This window comes from Melospiza georgiana, chromosome 8, assembly GCF_028018845.1.
Source record: "Melospiza georgiana isolate bMelGeo1 chromosome 8, bMelGeo1.pri, whole genome shotgun sequence".
Lineage (NCBI taxonomy): Eukaryota > Metazoa > Chordata > Aves > Passeriformes > Passerellidae > Melospiza > Melospiza georgiana.
The window spans coordinates 26,013,857-26,040,102 of record NC_080437.1 but is presented as its reverse complement, the minus strand read 5'-3'; the positions used below and the strand labels follow the sequence as shown (position 1 = coordinate 26,040,102).

The window sequence follows — 26,246 nt, the reverse complement described above, 5'->3', positions numbered from 1 at the left end:
TGGACTGAGGGCCCACAGCGGCACAAAAGACTTTGAGAGACACTGTGCCCTAGGAAGGGATACCTGTCTTCTCCCAGAACAAGGCCAACAGCACTTAGGATGCAGTTTAACACTGAAATTTTTATTCTAAATATTCTAAAAGAACAGAGACTTGGCAATTTCCAGCTTGGCAATTCTCACCCTCCAGTGTCCAAATCACTGGTAGGCAATTAACACAATTACCATTACTGTTTTTATTGCTAAAGCATATGCTAGTGCTCTTGAACATCCAAGATTCTCATCAATGCAAGAAAAAGAGAAAGAGACTTGGCCACACTACAGCAGTACCTGAGTCTTCCTTCCTTAAGTCACAGATTTAGTCATGTTCCCCACAATCAGATAAGTCATTTTCACTGTCCCAAGTTCAGGACAATAGAAAAGAAAATACAAGACAAATTGGGGCAAGGGGGAAAAAAAGTCATGGGCACAATTATAAGGAGGTACATAAAGACACTTAAAAGACCCACACTGGCAAAGCTAAGGCTGCACACAGAACTATTCACATTTGGGTCCTGCCCACACTAGCACACTCAGTAGAGCTTGATTCAACATCAGCATAAAATCACCATAAACCAGAGTGGATTTCAGAACACTAACATGGGCTGAACAGTACTCCTTGAAAGGCTAATTTGAATTTACTGACATCCTTCCTCTTCCTTCAGTTAATGGCAGGACAGGCCATTTAGTCAGTGGTCTAAAGCTTTAGCTCACAGGACGGCAATTTAATTTATGCACCCTGACAGGTGAGAATGACCCATTCAGCCTAAACAAGAAGGAGAAAAGCCTCCTGACAGCATTTCTCTGGCCAGTTCTTGTCTGAGACAACTCCAAGTATCATTCAGCCGCGGCATGTCTAACCTGAACTGACCGTGTCCCAGACTCCTGGGAGTCAGATCCCCTGACTTTGAATAATCACTTTCCTCCCTCTCCCCCGGCAGGATTTAGGCACAAAGCAGTACATCATCCAAACACTATTTAAGTTCCCAGTGGCTGTGCATGCCTTGCTCAGGGGACTGATTTTTTTTCCTCTGGTGCTAATTCCATCTCTTAGGTTCATTTTCTGTCCGTGCCCTGGGCAGGAGCTGCCACAGCAGAAGGATGCCCAAGGAAAATGCATCAGGACAAGTCAGGCACAAGCATGCCCCTGGAGGCAGAGAATTTAAATAAAGAATGAACCTGAAAAAGCTACCAGCATCCCTGTAGCCAGCACTGTTAAGAAAAATTCACCATAGGGGGCTATCACAGGAGCAAAACACCTTCTGGCCCCATATTCAGGAGAGAGAAAGCAAGCACAAAACTGACCAGTGTGCCACCCCAGGGACTGGCAGAGGCTGGTGTCAATTAGTCAGAAACAACAGAAAAGGCCACATCTGCCCCATCACAACTGATCATCTATGTTCTGTAGAAACAAACTGGCAGGGAATGCCCATGCTGCCTCCTCTTAAGGGAATTCAAATTCCATATATGCAGGCAAAAACAAATGGCAAGGTTCTGCCTTCTGTGTCATGTACATCATCCTTTAAAGACACAAAATTTGTGCCAGGTGCTGTACATACATACCTCTCTGGGTAGGGAGAAAGCCTCTCCTGTTCCAAATGTTTATCATTAAACACAGTTTTCTACTTGTCTCTTAAAACCATAAAACTCCACTGGGACTTTTTTCCAAAGAGAAAAAAAAATGCTTTCAGCTCAAGACAGAAAAGATTGAAAGGACAGAGTCCAACTAACTGCCAGCTCTTTTCTACCTTACCACCATTTCCTCCAATCTCATGATCAGTGAGATCTGCAGATGAGAGCAGAGCAGAGCTGAACCCCGGGAGGACACGTGCTTTAGGAGAGTTCCAAATTTCCAAATTCAGCACACCAACAACCATGCTCAGCCTAAGGAACCTGGTGTGTAAGGGTTCCAAACCCAGCTGTGACAGGCACAGAAAAACCTTCACTCTCACTCTTACCAAAGCCTGTCCAAGCCACTGCCACTGTGCAAAGGCCACAGCAAAGGAAAGAGGAGGAAGCGACCTGCAGTACCATATAATAGCATCAGAGCCCACAAGTTACAGTGAGGCATAGAGAGGGAACAGAGGAAAAGCAGGAAAAATCAGACTATGGCCCCAAATCATCCCTGGCTACACGGTATGTAGGTTTTTTCTAATTATATACTTTATATACAAGTTCTGTAGTTATCAGGTCACATGTCCTTACACACACATAAATGTAGGCATAGCATCCCCTACATTTCAAAACCAATTTTTTTTAAACAATATAGTGATTAAAATGGGACTTTAAAAGATGTAAAAAAGCCCAGGAAGATCCACTCTGTTCCCTCCCATTCTACTTTGAGGTGTTCCCATGCAGCTGATTTTGAACAAACAAAGGTAACAGCAGGCTTAGTTTTGTTAAACCTGGTTGGTACCAAGGGCAATAAATGTTACAGCAAATTCTCTCAGGGAAAAATGTGCAGCATTAGAAAACGTGTTTCCCCATGAGGTGTGAAACAGAACACTTTCACACATATATTGACTCACTCCTGTGTTCTGACAGGTTCGATGGCCTCTCACCCCTGTCTCCTCCAGGATGAGCACACGAGGAGAACTCTGGCTCATTTCATACTGTCTGAGAACAGCATTCACTAAGCAGTGACTTTCATGACTCTTAAACTTTGTCTTTGGGAAAGAAAATGAGAATCTCCTCTTCTACAGAAGACACAGCATTCTCAAATGATTCAATATTTTATCATCTAACATTTGATCTCATTCTGCAGAGTTAGACCTGCCTATTTCCTCTTTCTGTGAGTCATTTTTCCATCTCCCCAAACCAGTTTATTGCCTGTTTCCAGGAGAACTACAGGAAGCACAAATAAATAATTTTTTAAAAGCCAGAGAAAGCTGAGAGCCATAAGAACAAAACCTCAGTGCAACTGAGAAAGGCAGGCTTTGTTACTTGCAGCATGTGAGGTGGAACAAGTAATGCAGATAATCTGAAATTAATTAAAGGGAAAGGCAGGTACATTGAACCTGCCCACAAAGAAATGCTGTATAAGCAAACTGAGAATGCTACACTACCAGCAATTGTGCCTTTTGATTAAAGGAATGGAGTTTCCAGGCAGGACAGCAAAAACCAACATGAGCACTTAATTAAGAAAATTAAGGACTCCTCAGTGCTGATGCTGTAGCTGTGGTTTAGGTGCCTTGAAAAAGAAACCATTTCTGCTTTGGATCAACAGACCATGCTATGTGTAAGCTAGCACTGGAGGGATAACTATGGAATCTTTGAACCAATCTGAACTGAGCTCAATGGGGATAAAAGGTCACAGAAGTGCAGAATTCCTTTAAGTTGAGCAGAGTGAAGAAGCAGGCCCCACAATAATATCTGGCCTGAACCATAAGGCACCCAGTGTCCACTTTCATAACTGGCAGGGCTCCAGCTGACTGATGCATCAATCACAGAGAGCTCTCCAGCACATCTGTAATGCTCAGCCAAGTACACCTTGTGTCACTCTTCACCCCTCCAAACAGGCAGCAGAGTGAGGGATGGTGACAGAGATGATGGCAAACACCGAGAGAGAGAAGAGTCCTGGGAGGGCACACAGTTCAGTGACTGCAAACTTCTGTTGCTTAACAAAAATGACCAGGCATTTTGCTCATTTCTGGTCCTTCAGAGAGCAGACAGCTCTTACAGACCAGATAAAGTGTTCAGCATGGCTACTTGGTAAGGCCTCAAAATCACTCAGCAGAAATCATAAGCTGGTGGGCTGTCCTGGCCAGATCTTGTTCTGCTCTATTCCATATCCACACTTCTGAAAGCCCTTCAGGTAAAGGCTCGGCTGCCCCTAAAGTTGGACCACAGACAGCTGAACAATCTCTATTATACCTCTGTGACACCTGATATGGACACTGGATGGGGCTTAATCCTGGTGTTGCTCCAAATATTGCCAAAGTATACCTGAACAAAGATTCTTTCTTCTCAAATACCAGCTGTCTCAAGTTGCATGGCTATCCCATGGGTTTGCAATATCACTGTCTCACAGGCAAACCTCATTTCAGGCCTGGTACAAATGTGTTTTTCACAGCCCAGTAGGCAGGTATGCATATCTGCCTCTCCCACCACACACTGTGAGCAGGAGCTGACAGTGCTTCTTCACATGCAGGCTCACCAGTCCTGTGTCTTGCCCTGGGGCTTTTGGCCAGACAGAAGCAAACCCCTGTCCCACTGCAAACACAGGGTTTGTGCAAGTTCAGAGAGCTGGTGTATCGGTCCACAAGTGCCAGGCCCCAGCCCCAGACACCCATCTGCACTCCCATCCACACTCCCACTGTAGAGTCAAGAACTAATGACATTTTGCTGGTTGGGAATAAAAATAGAAAGACACTGTGGGTGACAGAACAAGGACATTATCCATCACACACTGGTCTAGCCCTTCACCTGCCAGAAGACTGCCATGAGGAAACCCAACCAGGCCCACCAAGGGGGCAGAAGGAAAATTCATTTGCCCTGTCTCATTCAGGAGTACTTCACCTGCACCTGGTGTTGGGCAAAGACCTTCCCCTTTGGCTGTGAAGTGGAACATGGAGGGGAAGGCCACCTTAATGACCACAGAAGCTTACAAGACCCTTGAACTTTACATGCTTCCACATTATGCCATTAAGATTGCACAAACAGGAAAGCAAACCTACATGTGCTATCATCCTAGAGTATTCCAAACAATCCACATACCTCAGAGTCAGCTCCCACTCCCCTGATCAGACAGATGTGATGCCTCTCCTGTCTGCATTTCCAGTGAAAGTCCAAATTCATTGCTCCCACAGCCTCATCGTGCTGATTCTCATCCAGCTCAAAAGGAGCTGCAATTTGAAATGGCTTGATCTGTCAAGCCAAGCAGGTAAAGGGATTGGAACAACATTCAACGCTGATCTTAAAACCCTTTGAGACAGAACTTTGCAACACTTTAACATTAACATCTGTTAATGATTTTAGCTGACCATGTTCTACCTTTCTATTATTGAGAGCCCCATTCTTTCCCCTCTTAACTCCTCACCTATTTTCCTTCCATGCAATTTCTTATAAAAATATATATCTACAGCATCTAAGATGTAGCAATGAAGTAAGGTAAATCCTTTATTATTAAGCCCATCAATACTGATCATAGCCCAGAGTATATCCCTCCTCTCTTGCATGCCTCAGTTTCCTCAAAAAAAGAAAAACAAAGGAAAAAAAGTTATGCTACTGACCTTCCTTTCAATGTCCTTTGGAATACACAGCTGAAGAAGGCAGCAAAAGACATTTTTATGTACAGTCATGTCTGCCATTGTGCAAGCATGAAAATGGTAGGATTTGGCAGTAAAGGACAGGAAGACTGGAACAGAGAAATGTCTCCATATACACAGCCATCTCACCTCCCAACTCTTTAATGGAGGCAAATAAGGCCACAGACCAGCCAAATCTGCCTGCACCTCATGGTACTGATCACAGCTGAGAGGGATTTTTCAAACAGGCACCAACTGCAGGGAAAGGCTAACAACCAATTAAAGCTCCCACTCCATCCCCCCTGCACCCATGAGGTCCTAAAGTATTTTGGCAAGAGTGAGATAATTATGTTTTACACATTCTCTTCCACACAACAGCTTTTGCAAATGTCCACCCATTTCAAGCCTCAGTGAGAGCCCTTCATATGAGTTAACTCCTGCTTGTGGATAGAGAATCCGAGACATTTTAAGCAGAATGGCAAGACCACGAATCATAAACACAACCTGCATGCACAGCCTGCTCTCCTCCAGTGCCCAAAGATGCACATCTGAACTCAACCCATACATTTCTCTCTGCCTGAAAGTCAGCAAGAGCTCTCTACCAAGACCTGCTCCATTAATGCCTCATTGGGGTCCTCTACCAAATCCCCAGGAGAGGCTCAACCCATTTCAGGAGCCACCCACCAGCACCACTGAAGATGTACCAGCAGTACCCATGTAACAGACTGACTTCCAGCATCCCAGTTCTTCAGCCCTTAAATGACCTTTTTTTTTTTTTTTTTTTTTTTTTTCACAGCTGCTCAGTCCTAGCTTTTATTAAATCCCAGACATACATTTAAGTCCCAAAGAGATCAGCTAGTGCAACCATGTGCAACCATGTTTCCCAGGAATAGTTTCTTTGTCCCACAGTGCACTGGCTGGTAAGAATTCCAATTCTTTCTATCCCTCCACATCCACAAGAAAAGAAAGGATGAACACAAACCCTAAGATTTGTGCAACACCCTTCAGCTTGGTCACAAAGTTAGAGTGCCAAGTGGCAGGAACCTGTCAGGGCAAGCGCATCCTCTGCGGATCGGGCACAGGGAGGGAAGTGAAGGAGCCCGGTTCTCCTGCCCTCCCAGCGGAGAGGGAGCAGATGGGTCGGGAGGTGGCTCTGTCAGCAGCGCCCCGAGCGGGGGGACAACAAGGGCAGGGGAGCGGGAGAGGCGTAAGGTGCAGCCAGGAGCGGCCGCGCTGCTGCACGGTTCCAACACAGCCTCGCCCACAGCAGCAGCGCCGCCGGCAGCTGCAGGGCCATGCCGGAGGATTCACAAGCACTATCCAGGCTGGAGGGGACGGAGCAGATGAGAGACCCTGGCACAGGGAAAACTACCTTCAGGGGAAAGCCTGGCAGCGCAAAGAGAGCCAGCATCACTGCACGGGATGGCGGAACGCTGCACCACGGCCGAGTGCCTGGCAGGACTCTTCTCGTCTCTGGCAGAGGGAATCCCAGGCAGCGGGAGTTTCCCAGAGTTTGCGACTCCGAGCGGGTGTCCATATCCACATTTCAGCAGCCGCTGCCCTCCCCGCACGCAGTCCGGGCTCCGGCAGCGTTCGCTCCCTTTCTCAGAGGCCCACGCTCCCTCTAGCGCCCGGCGCCGCTTCCCTCAGGCCGGCAGCCCGCGCCCTTCCCTCGGCCTGCGCCCGGGGGCCCATCCGCAGCACGCCGGGCTCATTAAAACCGACGCTATGTGGGGCACGCAGGCCCTGTGGTGCTCTGCAGAGCTGCATGCCTGGCGATCGTGTCGCATGTTGGAATAAAAAGGGGAAAAAACACCTTGACAGCCTCAGTGTCAGGGCTGTGCCACTCGTTTCGGTGGGAGAGCAATCAGGTCTCCTTCAGCACTGACAGGGAGGAACAAAAGTGAGATTTGTTCACTCAGCATCCATCTTTTCTTACTTTTATTGCATGCTGCGACTCCACTGGTTATGAAGGCTGGAAATTGACCCTAAAGTTTCCATGGCAGATTATTTATCAAATATGTTTACACCCACACAGACACATTCTCAAACATGCAGCAAATTTTCTTCAGTTGCCTCAGTCTCATAATACCCCATAAAGAAAGGAAAGGAAACTTCCATGCTCTCCTTTTTGCATGCAGGAAATATTAATAAAAATGGTGCAGCTCTCCCTGAACATGAGAAGAAATTAGGTTTTAGGAAATTGTTTACTTTGGATTCCTACACAGAGTTTAAGCAAACCAGGAAGCTTGTATGCAAAGGCGTAACTGCAGCAAAGTATATTTCAGCTAAGGGATATTCCAGCTTAAAATTCCTGCTGAGCTCCACCAACTGTGTCACCAGAGCAGTGTCCAGCATGGCTTACAGTGTGGGTCAAACTCCCACAGAGTAACAAACTCTCCCAGCCAAACAAGGGACAGTGAAAGGCTGTGCACAAGAGAGGAAAACAGTCCTGTGGCTGTAATTCAGAAAACGTGAAGGGCCCACAGTCCTGTGGCTGTAATTCAGAAAACGTGAAGGACCCACAGGTCTCCTTGTTGTACTGTTCCATGTTTCCTCACCTCTGTATTCATTTCTCAATCTTACTTTCCACCGCTTTAGGATCCTTCAGGTTGAATTCTCCAATAGAGTAAAATAGCCTAGATCAATCTTGTATCAATTTAAACTGAGGATCCAAACAAATACTTTCCTGCTTTGGGGAATTTCTGCAATTTTAGAATTCAATGCTTCACAAGGAATATGTCATTTAATTTACTGTCTCAACTGAGGCGGGTTGGATTCGACACCTTCAAACACAGATTCTCAATGGAAGATAACCTTGGCCAGAGCCCAACCAAACCCAAGCATTAACTCCACAACTCACAGGTCCCCTGCAATGTCCTCAAAGCAGCCCCAACCATGAGGCCTGGCCCTCAATTCTGGAATGAATCTGGAATTGTGTGCGAGTGCTGATTGGTGTAAGCATGTACTACTCTCTGTTCTACCCACAGACATCCAGGGAGCTCAAGGAGCATGATACTACAGTATGACTTGAGTCAATTCTTGACTGTTTGCAAGACTGGTTTCCAGTATTCTTCAGTGCAAGTAACACCAAAGATCTTTGCCCTTAACCTGTGCTTTTCCCATTAGACAACACTGGTCTCCTAAGTCTTCTAGAATCCCTACTACAAACACAGCTGTAAATTTGGAAACTCTCAGAAAGTTTCATCTCCCTACAGCCTTGCCTTCAAGAAAATATTTGTTTCATCTCACCTCCCTTTTGAGAAAAATCTCTCCTGCCTAACATAAATTATCTGCTCAAACCCCTTTTCAAAAGACTTCATCATCTAATTGGATGAATGTTTTCCATTATGAAAAAAATAATTAAAGAATCACATCAGCTGTTTCTATTTGCATTTAATCCACCTTGAAAGCTTAGCCACACGTCCTAGGGCATCATGGCAAAATCTGAGTACTGAGGTCTATAGAGAAGCTGCTGATAGGCACCTCAGACAGGAGCAGTTCTGTTACTGAGCTTGGAACTACAAGAACATCAATAGTTTGCTGTGCCAGACAGGGAAACGGCCCAGGGAACCTGCCAGTTTCCTGAGATCCACAAACAGTATCCAGGTCCAAACATCAAATTGACTTTGCAATGAAACCAGTCTGCAGAGAAACAACACAAAAAATATTTTCCAGATGCCTTCTCCCTGGTCTACTAACTCAACACAACCACAAAAGTAGTTGCTATGCTGATTTCATTTTTACTTCCAATCTTCTATTTAAACATTAATTAAAAATGGATTGGCAAAGTACTGGAGAAGGACTTTAGTAGCAAGCTACATTAATAAAGGTAGAGGAAAAATATAAATGCATAAAGACATTTTGCCAGAGTTGGCCTACCTTCAATGGCAACAAGACCATAGCATACTCAAAAGCTATTTGAGAACAAAACAGTCTAGAATAGAAATTAAAATATCTGCCAAAGGCAGCTCAATTAATGTGGTTGCTCTCTCACCATTTTTGCATTCTAGGAGTAAACATTTTAGACTGAAATCCAGCTGGACTTTTGGAGCAGTTGCCTGTGGCTGATAACTAAATACAGCTTTGCCTGCCTAAAGATTTCCCTTCCTCCCTTCCAAGCATAGCAGTTTATTTGGAATTGCAAATAGTGCCCATCACACACCGCATTGCAAGGCATCTTAATGAAAAACTACCTGGCACAGAGTGATCCCATTGGCCTCCCCAGCTTGTAATGCTCCATGGGAGTGAGTAATGTCTCAGCATCCAACCACCAGTACATTAGCAGATCACACCAGAACCCTGCCAACAGCATTCAGAGGAATCATTCCCGGAAGAGACAGGCTTCACTGGGAGAACTTGCACAACCTGCTTGTCACTGCCAGCCCCCAGAGCTTGACAGGGCAAAGAAAAAGGATCGGTGGTAGCAGGAGGTAAAGAAAATCCATCCAGAGCAGAGTGGTTCCCAACAGATCATCTTTACATGAGTCTTGAAAATCCCAAAAAACCTTCTGGTACCTTGCTGCAGCACTTCCTTTGAGAAGAAACTTTTCCTAATGTCCAGTATGACATATGTTGAGGCTGTTAACACATATTAATCCCTCTTCAACCAAAAAGATAAGCTGCATCTTCTAACTCTACTTCCAATGTCTGTAAGTTACTGCAGCATTATTAGCCTCCTCTTTATTATCTTGTCCCAAAGGCATCTCATATTGGAGTGAATCTTGAAGCCACATTAACTCTAGAAATGACAGTCACAGGCCAACTGGACAAACAGTGCAGCATGGCTGCCAAGACAAAACCAGACCCCAGTCCAGTGTCTGACCAGCTCTCATCCTGACTTTCCCAGTTTTCAGGGCCTGGATCATACTGTAAGCATCCATGCAATTGCATGGTTTGCACAAGCAGCAGCTGCATCATTGAAGCACACCAGACTTCCACTGGTTTATCTTCTGCACTGTTGTACTACAATGAGATTAAAAAAATTGCATTGCTGACATTTTTCATGTAGTATGAAAAATCCAGCCCCTAGGATATAGAGGAACTTGGTCTGGCTGCAGCAACCTGCAATATACACATGCCTGAGACAAATGCCCTCTCCTGCTCTTACTGGGGCATTATAGTGCATTTCTCATCTTTATTCCAGAAGTTTGGGAGAATTTATGCCAGAATTTGGGAGATGTCTCTGTCCATGACAATGGGGATTGGGACTAGATCATCTTTAAGATTCCTTCCAACCATTAATATTCAATGATTTTGTGGAGTTTGCCCTCTGGTTACTAAAAAAGGCATAAGCATATATACATGGGATAGCTAAAGCATGCAGTGATCATAGCTGCAGCATCTCCACAGATAGTGGATTGAAAATGCCTTCCAGAGAAAGCTAGAAATGTGCATCTTTTCTTCTCATATGGAAAAAAAACAATGCCAGCCACAATGCCACAGAATTTGTGGTAATTCCATCACGGAAAAAGCATGGACAAAATTAAGTACTTTCTATAAACAGCTGCTTTCATCAGAGGGACAGCTCTGAAACGTAACAAAAGAGTTCCCATTTCCCATTCCACTAGTGATCACGCCAGGAGAGCAATCCTAGTAACTGTGTTTTATTCACTGTAGCTTCTTGGAATCTCTTGGAAAACCTACTATCAAGAAATGAGATAGCGAGATTTAAAACTGTAAGAGCATTAAAGGTGCTGCTACCTTTTTTTGCACATCCTTATCCTAGAAATCAGGGAGAGTGGAAGGAGGAAAAGATCATAGGAGGAATCAGATTATCTTCACAAGGAGGTTGGAGAGAGCATCTGATGAGCAGAACAAGGAAAAATTTCATGCACTAACATAAACATCTAGAGAGGGAAAACAAGCCTAGACTCAAAACTGCTCACTGAATTTGTACACAGCATATGTGTTCAGAGAGGAATGCTTTTGGAAAAATAATGGTTTACAGATCTTTTGGGAATAACAGTATTTTTCACTAAAAATTCTCCTTTATTTAGAAAAGCCTTGGCAAGAAAACATTTTATCTGATCTCTCCAAGGTCCCTCAAGAGCTTCATGACCTTGCTCAATAAATGCTTCTATTAGGGCAGATTGATACTTGAAGCCCAAATAGAAGTCTGCTTTTCCCAATATCAGACCCACTGAATTAAACCAAGTGCCCTCCATAAGAACATAGAGAACACAAACCTCACTTCTACACAGACTAGCATTTTTGTATTTTCTTAACGATTTTCACTTCAAGATCCTCAGATATTGTACAAAGCAGAAATGAATTCTGCTCCACACCACCACTTTGTGGTAGCTAAGTAGTACTATCCTCGTTTAACATGGAAGAGGAGATCCAGAGAGGTTAATTGTCTTTCCTAAGGTCACAGAAAAAGCCTGTGGGCAGGACAAAGCAGAGAACCCAAATTCCCTGATCTCACCAGCTTTTTGCCTCTATCATAATCCTGACCTCACTAGCTGCAAATACAGAAAACAAAAGTTTGTTGCCTGGAAGGGATTATGTTTTAGTAAGTTAAATTGTGATTTCAGGGAAGTGTGAGAAAGGGGAATAGTAGATTCACAGACACTTGCTTTTAAAATAAAAATAATTAAGAAGCAGAGGGGTTTAACATTATAGGTAACAAGCAGCTGCAAAGACCTCCCTTTTGTGGAGTGTCTGCAGATCTTCTTTGCAAATCCATGCAGTTTTCAGGAATACCCCACCACTAATGCACAAAACTTGATTGATCATGTTTTTAATAACACATAAGTGACAAAAACTGAGCTTTTGAAGTCTGTTCAAGTAACAGAATTGGTAAAAGCAAGCTGTTTGCCTCTTTACTGCGTTGGGACCCTGAATACAATAACACAAAAACACATCCTACCTACTCTACTAGGTCAACTGGCATAATCATGACATGAGTTAATATCTATTGTCCATTTCCAACACACTTTCCTGCTGCTTTACATCTCCTGTGACCTAAGAAAATTTATGTTTTGTGATGTGGGGCTGGGGACCAATGTGGCTGGCAAAAGAAGCCACACTGTTTGCCTGAGTGACCTTGGGCAAATTGCTTCATGTTCTTGTGCCATGGACACACCAACAGCACAATTAGGTTAAAACTGAGCTGCAGCAGAAAAACAGGTATTGGATTCAGCCTTATCTGTTAATTAATGAAAGAACCCAGGTTCAAGCATATAACTTTCCCTCTACACAGTAAAAAAAAAATCCAATTAATTACTAAATGCAGTATGTTTTCTGCAAAAGACAGGAGAGAAAAAGACTCAGAATGCTAGACCTCGTATTAGGAAAATCACAAAAAGATAACATTAGAATTTATTTTCACTCTTGCTTCCCCTTCCTACAAACACCACCCTGGCAATAAACACCAGTCTTTTGCTTTAGCTTGTGCTTTTGAGTTGGAAGCTTTCAATGCATGGTATCCTGAGGTGCAAAATCCTAATGGGCATGCCATGAACAATCAAGATATTTTCTTTCATTACCCTTCTCAGTCACTTAAAGAAGAAGGAATCTAGTTATTTAAATAGCATGTTTCTGTGAAAGAAACTGAGGAGAGTGAATTTTGTGAAAATCACTTTCTGAGCTGTGCTTTAGAAAAAAAATAACCTTTCTTTCCCCTGCAAATGCCTACAGAATGAGTTTTCATTGCTACTTTAAGCAGAAATACTCAAAATTATTGGAAATCCGTGCTGGGAAAGCATGGGGGAGGCATTTAAGCTTCTTTTACTCAACACCCCTTGATTCAGCATCAAAATGAAACAAAAGAGAGGGCATATAGGTTGTTTTCTTCAGTACATGGCATTTTATGTTAAAAATAAATAGTCCTAGAGACAAGTGTAGTGTTGAAATATACCATACAGCTGTTTTCTCTTCAGTGTGTGCTTTCATCTTTAATGAGAGTGAAATTCATGTCTGGCAAACACAACTGCCTTTAAAAATTGGTTAAATCAAAGTAACATCTACATTGCTGTCAGAATTATTGCCTAAGTAGCAATAAATAGACAAAAAAAATCAAGTAAAAAAACCCAGTTGAATTGCACATTAGAACCTATAGCTGATGCACAGATAGAGACACAGATAGATAAGTAGGTAGACAATTTGCTTTTTCATGGCTAGTAAGTTCCATGAAGAATGTATCTGAAAATGCAACCAATCTGCTTTATGCTGTTAATTGCTTTATATTCATTTCCAATAGTGGCAAAACAATAAAAGAGGCATTTTCAAGGCAGTGACGAGCTATAATAATCAGAATAATGGAATATTGTCATCAGACATAAAGGTTTCCCAGAGTCCTTTAAATTACATCTGTTCCCAGACTACATGAGAGTAGGAATGGTATTTCTGATACCAAGTCAAAAGAAACTTCAAGTTTTGTCCACAGCCACCTGCCGGGCGTTGCAGAGCGGGCGTGAGGGAGGGTCCTGCACTATCATGGCACAACGTATGGGCTTTTGGGACGTGCCCTGTACACACGCACACACACAGTCCCACAGGCTTCCAGGGACACCTCCGAGACTCGTTATTATTGACTTCGGGGAAAAGGCCTGAGATGACACGGATTTTTTTACAAACTTTCTACTCGGCTCGCACTACGTGCCTCCCCTCAAAGCTCCTTGACGTGCTGCGGGGCTTTCCGCTCCTTAATGAATTAATGGGATCTCTCTTGCCTCCAGCACTCACAGCGGGGCACTGGAGGGCTTTTCCACCAGCCCTGTGCATCACACATGCCAGGCAGGGAGGCAGCGAAGCGTGCCACGATGTTTATTACATACGGGGAGACTGGGAGCGGGGGTCCCCAGGGCAGCGGCACACGGGACACGCGGGAGCGCAGCGCAGAGCACTGGGGCCGGCCCGGCCCTCCGGGGCGCTGCCCGGGATCGCGGCTCTGGCTCCGGGGGCGGGGGCAGAACCGTGCTCCCACTCGCCTTCACCTTTCCCCAGGAAAACTTTTCTCCTGCGGACATCGCTCCGTGCCCCACTCCCGCTGGCCACAAGGGCAGGGAGCCCGCCCAGCGCCCCTCTCCTCCCCGCAGCCCCGTCCCGCTGCTGTCCCGGCTCCCTCCCCGCCAAGCGCTGCCGGACCGGAGCGGCTCGGGTGGGGTCGGCTCGGGTGTGCGGGGCGGTACTCACGCTGCTGTTGTGTCCGGACCAGTGCACCATGGCTTGGTTGTGAGCCGCATCCCCGGTGAGCGCGAAGGTGGTGCTGCTCAGCCTCGGCTCCTCGGCCCCTCGCGGCCGCGCCGCTCTCCCATCCTCCGGGGGCCCGCGGGGCTGAGCGCGGCCGCCTCGCTGCCCCTCGGCCGCGGGCACTGCCCGGACGCCGCCGGCCGGCAGCGCCCGGCGCCCCTCGGTGCTCCGGCGGGTCCGCGGCGCCGCCGGGCCCCGGCTCCCGGGCGCGCCGCCTCCCGCCCCCGCCGCGCGGAGCGCCGCTCCCCGCGGCCCCGCTTGGCCCCCCGGCTCCGCGCCCGGCACCGGCTCCGCGGCGGCCGCCGCCCCGAGCGAGCCCCGCGCTCGGCCGCCCGGCCAGCTCCGTAATCCTCGCGGCGGCGGCGGCGGTCGCTGCTCCTGCCTAAGGCGAGACGAGGAGGACGGCCAGGAGGGCGATGGAGATGAGCAGGATCTGCAAGTTATTTCGGCGCCGGTGCAACACCAAGAGAGAAGTAAGAACCATGTCCAGGCGAGAAAAATGGTGTGGCAGGTCGGAAAGCAGTTGGTCCCCTTCTCCATGCCTTTGCGGAGCGAGTCGGGGGGCTTGCAGAGGGAGGGGGGGAAGAGGCGCTGCGTTTAGGGCTTTTTTTTTTTTTTTTTAGGAAGAAAGGGGCCGGATTCTAATTATAATATTTATTATTTGCAAAAGGCGCCTCTTTCTCTGGCTCTTCTTCTTTCTCTTCTTCGCTTTTCTCTTGACTCTTTCTCAGCCTCTGAGACGATGACCAGGAAAAAAAAAAAAAAAAAAAAAAAAAAAAAAGGAAAAGGAAAGAAGGGGGGGAAAGGAAAAAAACTCTCCCCGGTAGTTGGAGTCTGTTCCTTACTGTTGCTGGATAATTTTTTTTTCAAAAGTGCTTTTCAGTGAAACTGTTCACGTTCAAGGATTTGATCAAGTGAGAGGGTACCACCACACGGGGGGAGGAGCCCCGAGCCTTGCCAAGCCGCCGCCGCCGCTGAAATACACCGCCGAGTCACCCGCCGCGCCGCGCCGCGCCGCCGGGGGCCGGGAGCGGGGCCGGGGGCGGGAGCGGGACACCGCGCTGCACCGAATCAGCTGGAGCATCACCCAGCCTTCTCTCCTGATTTGGTATGTGTGCTCCTGGCCGAGAGAAAGCAGCCGTCATTCCCCCGCTTCTCCTGATGTATATGTACATAGACTCGTGTTTACAGCGCTGTGGATGCTCCTCGCCCTGTGTGTGTGCGCGTACATGTACGCACAAAGGCTGGATGCCAGCCACGGGTACGGGGGCACGAGGGAACGCAGCTGGGATGAGCGGCTCTTGGGTGCCTCCCGTGTGTGAGAGCGCACCCACGGACCCGGCCATCCAGCAGCATCCCTCCAGAGCCGGCTCCGTGCGTGTAGATGTGCCCGTCCCAAGCGCAGCCTCCCGGCCGCGGGAACTCGCGCGTGTGCGTGGGAATCCCAGCAGCCTTGCCACCGGCCAGCAAGGGAGACTGGCAGGATTTGTGTGGGGCCAATAACGAAGAAAGGGCAGTGTCTGCAGGCAGCTCCCTGCAGCAGCATCTCGGGACTGTGTCGGGAGAAGGAGCGAGGGGGATATGTTTCTTTAGGTCACGGCAGCGCAGCGCTCCCGCTCCCGTCGCACGGATGCAGTTCCCCTGGCCAGGACACCTGTTTTCTGCTGGCAAAGCTCAAGAAGCCTTTGCAGCTTCAGCCCCCGGACAAGGTGTAAGTAATGGCGGCTGCGGGGCGTCCCTGTGGGTCACCCTTGGCATCGCCATCTGTGCCAGTGCCACGTCCCTCCGGACCGATTCATTGCAGCAACACGTCGGCACTTTCTCTTCGGATCAAACCCACGGTCGACCTTCTCCCGTTCTCCTCCTCCCTTTGAAAAGTGTCGATAATTAGCGATTTTTTAATCGTCCCACCCTCCTACTTCCCGCATCAGCCATTCTTTGCCGTCCAAAGACGGATCCACCAACTACACGGCTCTCCCCGCGGTCTGCCCCCTCCCCACTGCCAGGCCGGGTGCGGAGGCGGCTCAGCACTTTCTCCCGCCTACCGCGGGTCTCCCAGCCCGGCAGGGAGCGGGGGACAGAGGCAGGACCGGAGCTGGCACTGCCCGCACCGGGGAGCGGGGAGGTTTCTGGCCGGCTGCTGCCCGGCTCTTGGTCAGCGCCTGCTGCAGAGCGCCCGGCCCGGGCTGGGGGGTCCGTGCAGCCCGGCTGCCGCAGGGGAGCGAGCAGAGAGCCGGAGGAGGGAAGAGGGGCTGCACACAGCGCTGCCTGTTGCGAACGGGGGGAGCGGTCGCTGAAGGGCTGTCCTGCAGGAGTGGGATGCGGGGCCGGGTGGCAGCCGGTGCGCACAGAACAGCGCTGACAGCCTCGCGAAGGCGGCGGGGGCCGTACCCACAAACGCGGACCCTTATTAGCCTCAATTCCCAACGCAGAGAGGGAAAGTGGGAGGTGGGGGTAGGGGAAGCGAATCTCCCACTCCCAACGCAACGGATGGTATTCCTGGCTTGGAATCGGCTCCTTTTGTACTGTGCTGCCAAAATGTTTAGATGACATTTTATTTGTGTGGGAGCAGTGACGTGGGCCTGAGCCAGAGCTGCTCCACAGAACCTCAGGCAAGGGGATTTCACAAATTGCACACACTTGTGGCAGGGGCTACCCTGCATGCACAGGGACACACCAGCCCTGAGACCGCACACTGCTGCTGCTTGTAAGCAACCAGCAGGGTGTGGGGAACAGGAAGGAGCCCACTGCCCCTCAAACTCGACAGCTGCAGGAACAGAGTTCCCAGCTGTGTGACATTAGCAGCACACATGTCACCCCAGTGTCTTGCCATTGCTGTGCACTGTGAGGAGAGGCACTGCCCACCTAATGCCATCCTCTAGCAGTGAGGCTGCAGCTGTGACAGGAAGAACTTGTTCTTAAATTATAATCAAAGTTTCTGCAGTCCCTCTGGACCCAGCAGCAGCTCACTGCTGCTCCTGAAGGTCTCTGCACATCCAGAATCCCAGCCACCACATTGTAAAAGCTACTGTGGTGCTAGCAATTACCACTACTTAGCCAATCCCCTGCAGTGCAGTCCACACAGTCCCATTTATCTCACAGCCTTGCTGGACACTGCTTAGGATCTAGTCCTTGTCCAGATCCTGACCAGTCACTCCTTTGTGCAGCAGCATCCTTGGCCAAAGCCCACTCAGACCAAGACAGGACTTGTGGGCACATCTCATTTCACAAATCCTGCCAGCACAAAGCATTTCTTTGTATCCACCACATCACTCTTTGTCACCACAAGAGCCCAGCTGTGCTGGACATGGCACAGAATGTGATGGTGAACACTTGCATGCAGCCTAACACTTTATTTGGGACAGTACTTTCACTATTCCAATAGCAGGTGTTTTCCACCCTGCAGACTGAAGAGCCATTCCTTGCAATCACCTCTGTGAGTGTCATCCTCACCTGCCACACTCTCGGGGATAGTCCCAGACATTCAGTGCTGATTGTACCAGTGAGATTACCCCAAGCCCTAATTTCTCAGACAAACACCCACAGGAAGCTCTGGTCTTTCTGAAGCAAATTCTAAAATGCCTTCATCAGTGCCTGCTTATTGCTGTTAGATAACAGGATGCACAGCTGGGGGAGTCCCACTGATGATGTGGGACTGCGTACTAGAATCTCCCCGCTCTGCCTCAGCAGCCGTGCTCTCAAGTGTCTTTCCTTCTCTAGAAAACAAAGGTAATGTGAGCAACACCCCCATCTCCTGCACGATTCGTGAACTGCGTGCCCATGGCCAGCGCACAGAAAAAGGGGCTTTTCCAGTTTGTATCATCTCTGTTGCAGGAATAACAGATTTGCTTCAAAACCTGGCCTCTTGCATGACAGGGTGACAGTGAGGATGTCATCTGACAACCCCAGATTTGCACAGTCTATATCCAAGAATAGAAATGGAATAGTTCAACGCAGTATCCATTACAGGCTGTTTTAATCTCTGATCTAATCCATTATGATCTGCTTTAATCCCCACCCAGCTGCAAACATCCATTCAAAGAAGCAGGGGTTGGTGTTATATTCTGTTGGACCATGTTGAGTTTTAATTGATGTAGAGAAAACCATATGCCCTAACACCAGGCAATGCAGAGGATTTCTAAGTAAGTAAGTAAATGTTCCGGAAGGCAAATTGTGGCACAAATACAAAGTAGCAGAACATTCCTATAACCGAGGGGGAGCTGAGTTCAGTTAAGGAGAGAAAAGCAATTGGGGGAGTTATGTTTGTTTGGAGGGGGTGATTTGGATGGAAGAAGACTAATGACACTATCTAAAGAAAGAAGCAAATAGAGCCTGGCAATTGCCAAAGCCTTCAAAAGCAGCATTGATTATTTGGGTTTTACTTTTTTTTTCCTCTTTCCTATTATATGAATTTCATGTGGGAAAAAAATAATTATGAAATGTTAAATTCTATCACACATATCAATAACTTCATCATCCCTGCCTCTGCTGTTGATTGTAGACCTGCTGCCCAGTACCCCAACCCTTCTGTTTTGCCCAGCTCTGCCTATAATTGCTCCATGTCCCTCTCCTCCTGAAGGATTGCACACACCCAGAGCATGTCTCCCAGTCACTATCCCCACAGGAAATTTCTGAGTGGGAGCTGGATCATGAAAGAAAGGAGGAAGGGTTAGGTAAGAGATCATAAGAGGAAAATTTAAAGAGGGGAAAAAGAAATGAATGTCCCAGCTACACTGCACTCTTTTCACACACTCACACCCTCCCCTGAAGGTCTCCTGCACTACTCAAGCCCTCCCAAGGGAGTAAATCCCACACATACTAAAAGAAAAATCAATGCTTGCTCCAGTTAACTTTAACCTATTTATTATGTGTGAGACCAGTCGCTGGAAAACAAAGCAGCTCTGTGATAATGCTGTCTTGTTTACCAAGGAAAAGCCTGAATCTACCTAAACAAAAATCATTAAAAGCTGAAGTATCCCTGTACCCTCAGACAAAGTGTCACCTGCAGGCAGGGCCTCCACCATTTTTGCTGGTGCAGTACTACCCCATTGTGGGACAGATTTTCTCTGAGCACAGCCAGGCAGGGTGTGCAGCAGACAGTCTGACTGAAGCACAGCAGGCCCGTGGCACTGACAGACCTGCTGCAAAGCTCCTGAACAGAGGCTGCAGAAAACTCTACAGATGCTGCAAGAGGGAGTCTGGTTTCTGCACTGAGTGATGAAGTGGGAGTCCAGCAGTCCAGTACAGCAGCCAGAAACACAGGTACCACATAGCAGCACACCAAGGGAGGTGTTTCACACAGCCTGGATCAAGGGACGGTGGCAGGACACTTGATCTCAGCTGATCTTGGAACAGGGTCCTCACAAAGTGGATCCCCTCACTGCATCACAGCACCAGTCTCTGATCCACACCACTGACAGTGCCCCAGAGCAGGAGAGGGAGCCACAGGCCACACTGGGACTGCAGCAGGTTGGGGCTTAGCAGAGTGAAGAACCCCTTCTGAAAATCTCACCTCGGGCTCCCCAGCACGAGCAGATGTCATGTCAGGTTTGCTGACCAACTGGACTGCATCCCTTCTTTTGATTTTATCTATCTGCACACCATATCTGTGGGAGACAGAAGAGCCCCTTTCCTTCAGGGATGCTCAGACAGCTGCACTTTCTTCAGCCACTGATAAGGCTGCCCTAAAGGTGCACAACCTGCACAGTGCAGGTAAGACACTCAACAAGACACAGAGCAGGCAGGGGTGTTTTCAATTTTCTGGGGAAATTCAGCAGGTTTTAAATCATGTTTCTAGTTAATGCTGGGCTTTATTGTTCATCTTAAAGCCAAGATAAGAAAATCCCCTTCTGCTGATAATCAGCATCATCAGGAATGCCAAAGAGCTTATCAGAATGGAATGAGTGCACAGATTTGCAGCATACGCAAAGATAAATTGTACAGCACACAAGTTCATGGTGTTGAATTCACTGTATATGGAAGATTCCATATATTTTTATCTTAGAGATTCCAGTCAGAAATACAGGATCCCCCATCTCCCAGATTTCAAATCATTTAGGACCACAGTGAGATACTGGACTTTCAGAAGCATTTGCCAAGTTTTTGAAAATATGCTCCTTAGCATTACTTAGAGAGCTCTGGATCAGGACATTTAAACCTTCAGCCCCTCTTTGTCTTCTGAATTCAATGAGCTCATCTAAAAGCTGGGTCCAACTATGCCACATATTATGAAGAAAGGAGGAATAATGGCTTAAGATGTTACAATATCTAAGAATACTCTATGAGTACTGAGATACCCCATTTGCAGAAAGGCTGATTAAAACCAGAAATGTGGCTACGGTTCATTAGATCATTGATTCAGGAAGACTAAATGACCCTCATCTCTCTTCCTGTCCCAAGGTTTGTCTCAGAGTTGCAGGTTCCCTGAAGAAAAGCAATCTTCCTTACTGTTAGAAATGTTGTGCACCTGTCATCAGCTTTTCATTCCTGGTTGTTAATGAAGCCTCATGCCTAAGAGGGTTTAGGGTTGGCTTTACAGCCACCAAAAGGGAGAGCACAAAAGCTGCCTTGCTGTGCAAAGACAGTCTTTGTGAACATGGAGCCTCCCCTATGCTTGTTCCATTCCTGAAGAAACAAGACAGAAAAATGACAAAGTGCCTTTCCCATCCCACAGAGAACACACTGGGAGAATGAGGCTGACATGGTCAATGGCACAGCAACAGTTCTCTCTCTCCAAGACTCTGTTCCCTCCCCAGTTACCTTTTTCCTATTTTTTATCTTCGTCCAGACAAATCTTTCCTTTTTCTACTCTTCCCTTCCCCTAAGTTTGAGATAGAAGGGGAAGGAGCTGGTATTGTTTCTCCTCTATTCAAGCTAAAAAGTGATTTCTCCGTGTGTGAGTGCACAAAGGCAGAATTTTCTTAGCAAGCTAGAGAGAAACAAGTCTGGCAGCAACCCCAGCTTTGATGGTGGGACTTCACAGGAGGATGTTGAACCTGCAACAGCTTGGTGCTCTTTTCTCTTCCACAACAAACACCATCTTTTAAGATTCTCACCTATGGCTATTTCCTTCCCTTCTTTTAAGAAGAACCCCAAACAAGAGAGAAATTGAACTACAGCACAGAGGAAAGACTTTATAGTAGTCAGCATGAAGGGAAACTTGTATACTTAGCACAGAAGAAACAAATCAAGAAGGAAATAAAGAAAAATAACGCAAAACTACAGCAGTAGGTAGCTGGCTGTAGGCAGGTGTTTCTTACCAAGCCAGTCCTGGCAGTCCCCAGATATCCTGTGCACTGAATCAGCAATAACTAACTCCTAAAAGGAGTCAGGTTAAATCAAATATCATGTAAACAGAGATTGAAACATTCTGAAGGGGGGAGTCTCAGACAAATGTGTGCTCCCAGCACCTCTAAGACATGAAGTAGGAGAGAATTAAGTGGCAGCTTTTACAGCCTTTGCTAGACTGTCTTGGCCAATAGCTTCAACTCACAGGGGACCAAATGAAGTTTCACACCACCAAAGGAAATTAGGAAAGATAACACCATCCCCACAAAGAGAATAATGCATGCAGTGTAATGAATTCTGGCCGGCAAAGGCCAGGCATCACAGCTCTATGTATTTCCATGATAAAAATGCCAATTACTAAATTAATAATAATTTAAACTTTAGCAATGCCTAGAGCTCCTGTCAGGCTCCAGGAAAAGGCCTGCAAATGCAGCAAGGAGACAGTCCCCTCTCTGAAGTTTAGGTTATGACTTGAAAGCAGGAAACTTGTGTATTATTTTCAAGACAGACTGAAAATGAGAACAGTTAAGGAGATTTATCTTCACAAAATAAAAATGTACTGGGGCAAATCAGGGAGTTTATCTTGGAAAGAAGGAGGAAAAACCTGCACAGGGATTTATTGCAATGCAAAATCTGTCACAGGCAAGGGGTGGAGAGGCCAAAAACCTGAAAGGTTTGGGAAGGCTCAAGGGAACTTCTTCCCTTGAAAGACCACCTGACCACAACATTTATTACTCCAACACAGAGTGTATTTATTCTGTGTTCTACCAAGTGATTTAACAGCTTCCTTATTTTCTTGATGTTTGAATCTATTCCTTAGCTTTCTTGCAGATGTCCAGGTTCCAGTGCAGTACAACAGAGACCACCCTTGTCTTTTCTCCCTTTTCTGAATCTGCCCAACACCTGGCAATTTCAGGAGCAATCTCAAGAGGGCTAAAATTCAGGGACACAAATGAAAATGCAATTAATAAGTCTGCCACATAGAAGATCCTGATGCTCATGATGCAATCTGCAAGGGGTGAACGTTTTTCTTGGGGCTTCCTGTGCTCCGCGGCTGCGATAACGCACGGCAATATCGTTAGCATTGATTTGCCGCAAGGTGCGTGTTCTACATCTGCAAGCCACCAGGGGAAATGGAGGGAGGCTCTCTCCTTGAAAGGCTGCAATTACTTAATTATCCAAGGAAAATGACACGCAGATTTAACAGCACAGGGAAGGGTTAGGACTCACTTCCCCCATTCCCAAAGAATACAGAACAACACTTCTCTGCTACGTGATCTCCTTGCAAAGCTAACGCTCCTGGTTTGGTATTATTAATTACCCAGCTCCTATTCACTGGAATTCAGAGGTGTTGATACTTCGCATCACCCCCAGCTATGCTTGCAATTCATAAATCATACTGAGAGGAGTTGCCAGGAGAGGAGAGGAAATACTAAAGGAAACTTGCAAGCATCTCTGAATAGGCAGCTGCTGCTCAAAGAGGCTGCATCCTCTGCACAGAGTCAGATGTAAACCAGGATTAGAGCTACAAGACAGCAAGAGACATGCCAAAAGTGGGCAGGCAAGACAAAGAAACAATGCATTCAGACAAAAGGTAAAGGAAAGCAGATGGCCCTGGGGATTAACCTTTCATCTTCACATCCACAGGCTAGATCAGATGGTCTGATAAAAGCTCAAAGGCTCTATTATTATTAATAATCTGGAAGAGGTTGACTGTAGTCCAAACAGAGAGAAAGATGGCAGTTCTAATGGTCAAACCAGCACTGATTTCCATTTCCCTGGAATTTAAAACCCCTCTCCCAGTTTTCTATTTGTAAAATAGATCTGAAACTGCCTAACAATATCAAAGGTAAAGTTTTGAACAGGGTTTTGGCCATCCCACACCTCCTCTTTATACAGATATATATTCCCCAGGAAGTGTCCATTCCTCTGCTCATCACAGTGGCTGTGCTATTATGAAACTATTGTGTCCTTTTTAAGGAATTGAGAAAGGTAAGTTTGATACCCAAGGGATTTCTGTCTTAGGCAGTTAAGAGACTGATGACCACGTCTTGCTATTGACCCCACTCAGTTGCCCTCTGGCTGGCACCAGCACAACATGAAATCAGATGTGGATGAAAAAAAACAGGTGGGAAGCATCTGGACCCAGCTTTATCCCTATCTGTGAATCTCTCCATTCACAGGGTTGCCTTTTTTGGGTTGGTTTTTCCTCCCCTTTTCAAAAATCATTTCAAAGTTACAAGTATTTGATCCTTGAAAGCAAGGTTTGTTGGAAAGGAATAGCAGCTTCTCGTAGGGCTCACAAGGTACCTCGAGGAAAAAGAGAAACTTAAAGGCACACAAGGCCTTCATTTGGCCTCTCAAGTTCAGTTTTCTTATTTTGAGGGAAGGAAAGGATCTCCTTCTCTTTCCTCCTTTCTGCATTTTGACCCAGAGAAACTAAAGATCTTAGGTTGCTTTGTTCTTTCTCCATTGTGGAGTGTGTGTGTTTTCCCTTTCCTCACGCTGCACCTCTTCAATACTTTTTCAGCCCTGGGAGCTTGACAATGTGGCAAAAGAAACAATGAAAGTAACACAGAAACAGAAAAATAAATCAGCTGGAAGTTATTCATTCCAGTATTCTATAATATACTGAAGGGGGAAAGGGGCAAAACAGGGTTAAATATCATCCTCAAAGACCACTGATATGAAATTCTGAAATACTGAGATTTCTGGTCTCAGTGAAAACCACAGAAAAGAGAGACAAAAAAATTACAAATACCTTAACAGAGGTAATATTCTCTTTAAATGTTTAATTTTTTCTTAAAAAATTTTTAAACAAGGTTTTTTATTAAATGAAACCCTGAATTAATGAGTAAATTTTAGAAATAGCAGGTTTAGCCTGACACTTTGCTTTCCACAAGTGGATTTCTCATTACTACCATAATAGCATTTTTATGTTGCAATTAACTTTTTTCCTCCCAGACTGAAGAGAATATTTCTTATTCTTCCTGCTAGAGTTTCCTCCCTATTATCTTCATCACTGCATTACCAGCACAGGAGATTCAGAAGTACTTTAAGCTGGCAACTAAAGAGGTTTTCCTGCTTAGGTCTGTCATTGAGACCCACCTTTATCACAGAAGTAGACACAGGAGGGAGCTCAAGCAACCCCATTCACACTGAGGTTACATGTCTTCCTGCAGCAGCTGAAGTGATTTTATACCTCTAATTCTCAAATCAGGGTTCCTGTAGGTCTTGAACTTAGATCTCCACACCTGCCAGAATGGAAGTCTCCTTTTTTAGATAGCAAAACAACTGATACGTGCTTCCTACATACCAGAAAAAGAAAAATCTGTAGCAGCTCTGGCTGACCTGAGACCAGAGGGATGAAATCTTTGCTCAGCAGATTTGGCAGTTGCAGATGTGGCTGCACACACGCTTGGAATTTAACAATGCTCTTAGCACTGCTGGCTGAACCCTCAGCTGCCTTTTCTGTTTGTTCTTGCTTGTCAACTTCTTTCCCCTTGCTAGACCTCACAAAGAAAACCCTACGAGTTTCTCTTCTTTTGCCTCCTCCTATTCTGCCTAAGCAAAAGACATCTCCTGGGGAACAGGGAGCAGGAATTCCTTCTCTTCAGAGAATTTCTTTATTTGTGCAACAACCAAGGCAAATCTCTTGAAAGTAATGTTCATTTACTCTTTATATTCCTTTCTACTACAGATTTCATCCCCCTTATTTTGTCTCCCTTTCCCATTGCCCTTAATAGGAATATTTCATGGAATCATGAAATGGTTTGGAAGGGAGGAGACCTTTGAAGGTCACCTGATTCCAACCTGCCTGCCACGGGCAGGGACACTTTCCATTAGACCAGGTTGCTCAGAGTTCCATCCAACCTGGCCTGGAGCACTTCCAATTATGAGGCATCCACAGCTTCCCTGGGGAACCTTGCCTGTGTCTCACCAACTTTCATCATAAAAAATATTATTCGTTATGATCAATATGAAATAGCCTCTTTCAGTTTAAAACCGATGTACTTTGTCCTGTCATGACAGGTCCTGGTAACAAGTCTCTCCTGTCCTATAAATCCCTTTATGTACTGAAAGGCTGCAGTAAGGCTTTCCCGGAGCCTTCCCTTCTCCAGGATGAACAAACCCAGCTGTTTCAGCCTTTCCTCACAGGAGAGGTGCTCCAGCCCTCTGATCATTTTTGTGGCCATTCTCTGGATTGCTCCAACAGATCCATGGCTTTCCTGGGCTGGGTGCTCCAGAGCTGGACACCATACACCAGGAGGGCTCTCAGAGAGCAGAAACAAATGGGCAGATTAACCTCTCTTGACCTGCTGGCCATGTTCCTTTGATGCAGGTTGGCTTTCTGGGCTGCAAGCATACATTACCATCTCATATCCAGTTTTTCAGCACCAAAATAAAAATATTTGAAAGTGTCTCTTTAACCCAAGTTCACAATCCTCATTAAAAATGAAGCAGTGCATGAGAATTCAAAAT

General features: G+C 46.4%; 1 protein-coding gene across 1 annotated transcript in view; it reads right to left on the bottom strand.

The window, feature by feature from the left end:
* Positions 1–15,392, bottom strand: part of SORCS3 (sortilin related VPS10 domain containing receptor 3) — a 267,197-nt gene extending 251,805 nt beyond the window's left edge. Inside the window, exon 1 of the mRNA XM_058028863.1 lies at positions 14,421–15,392. Within this exon, the coding sequence (XP_057884846.1) occupies positions 14,421–15,017 (597 nt within the window). The 5' untranslated portion in view covers positions 15,018–15,392. The remainder of the gene's footprint in view (positions 1–14,420) is intronic.
* Between the last annotated feature and the right edge of the window lie 10,854 nt (positions 15,393–26,246).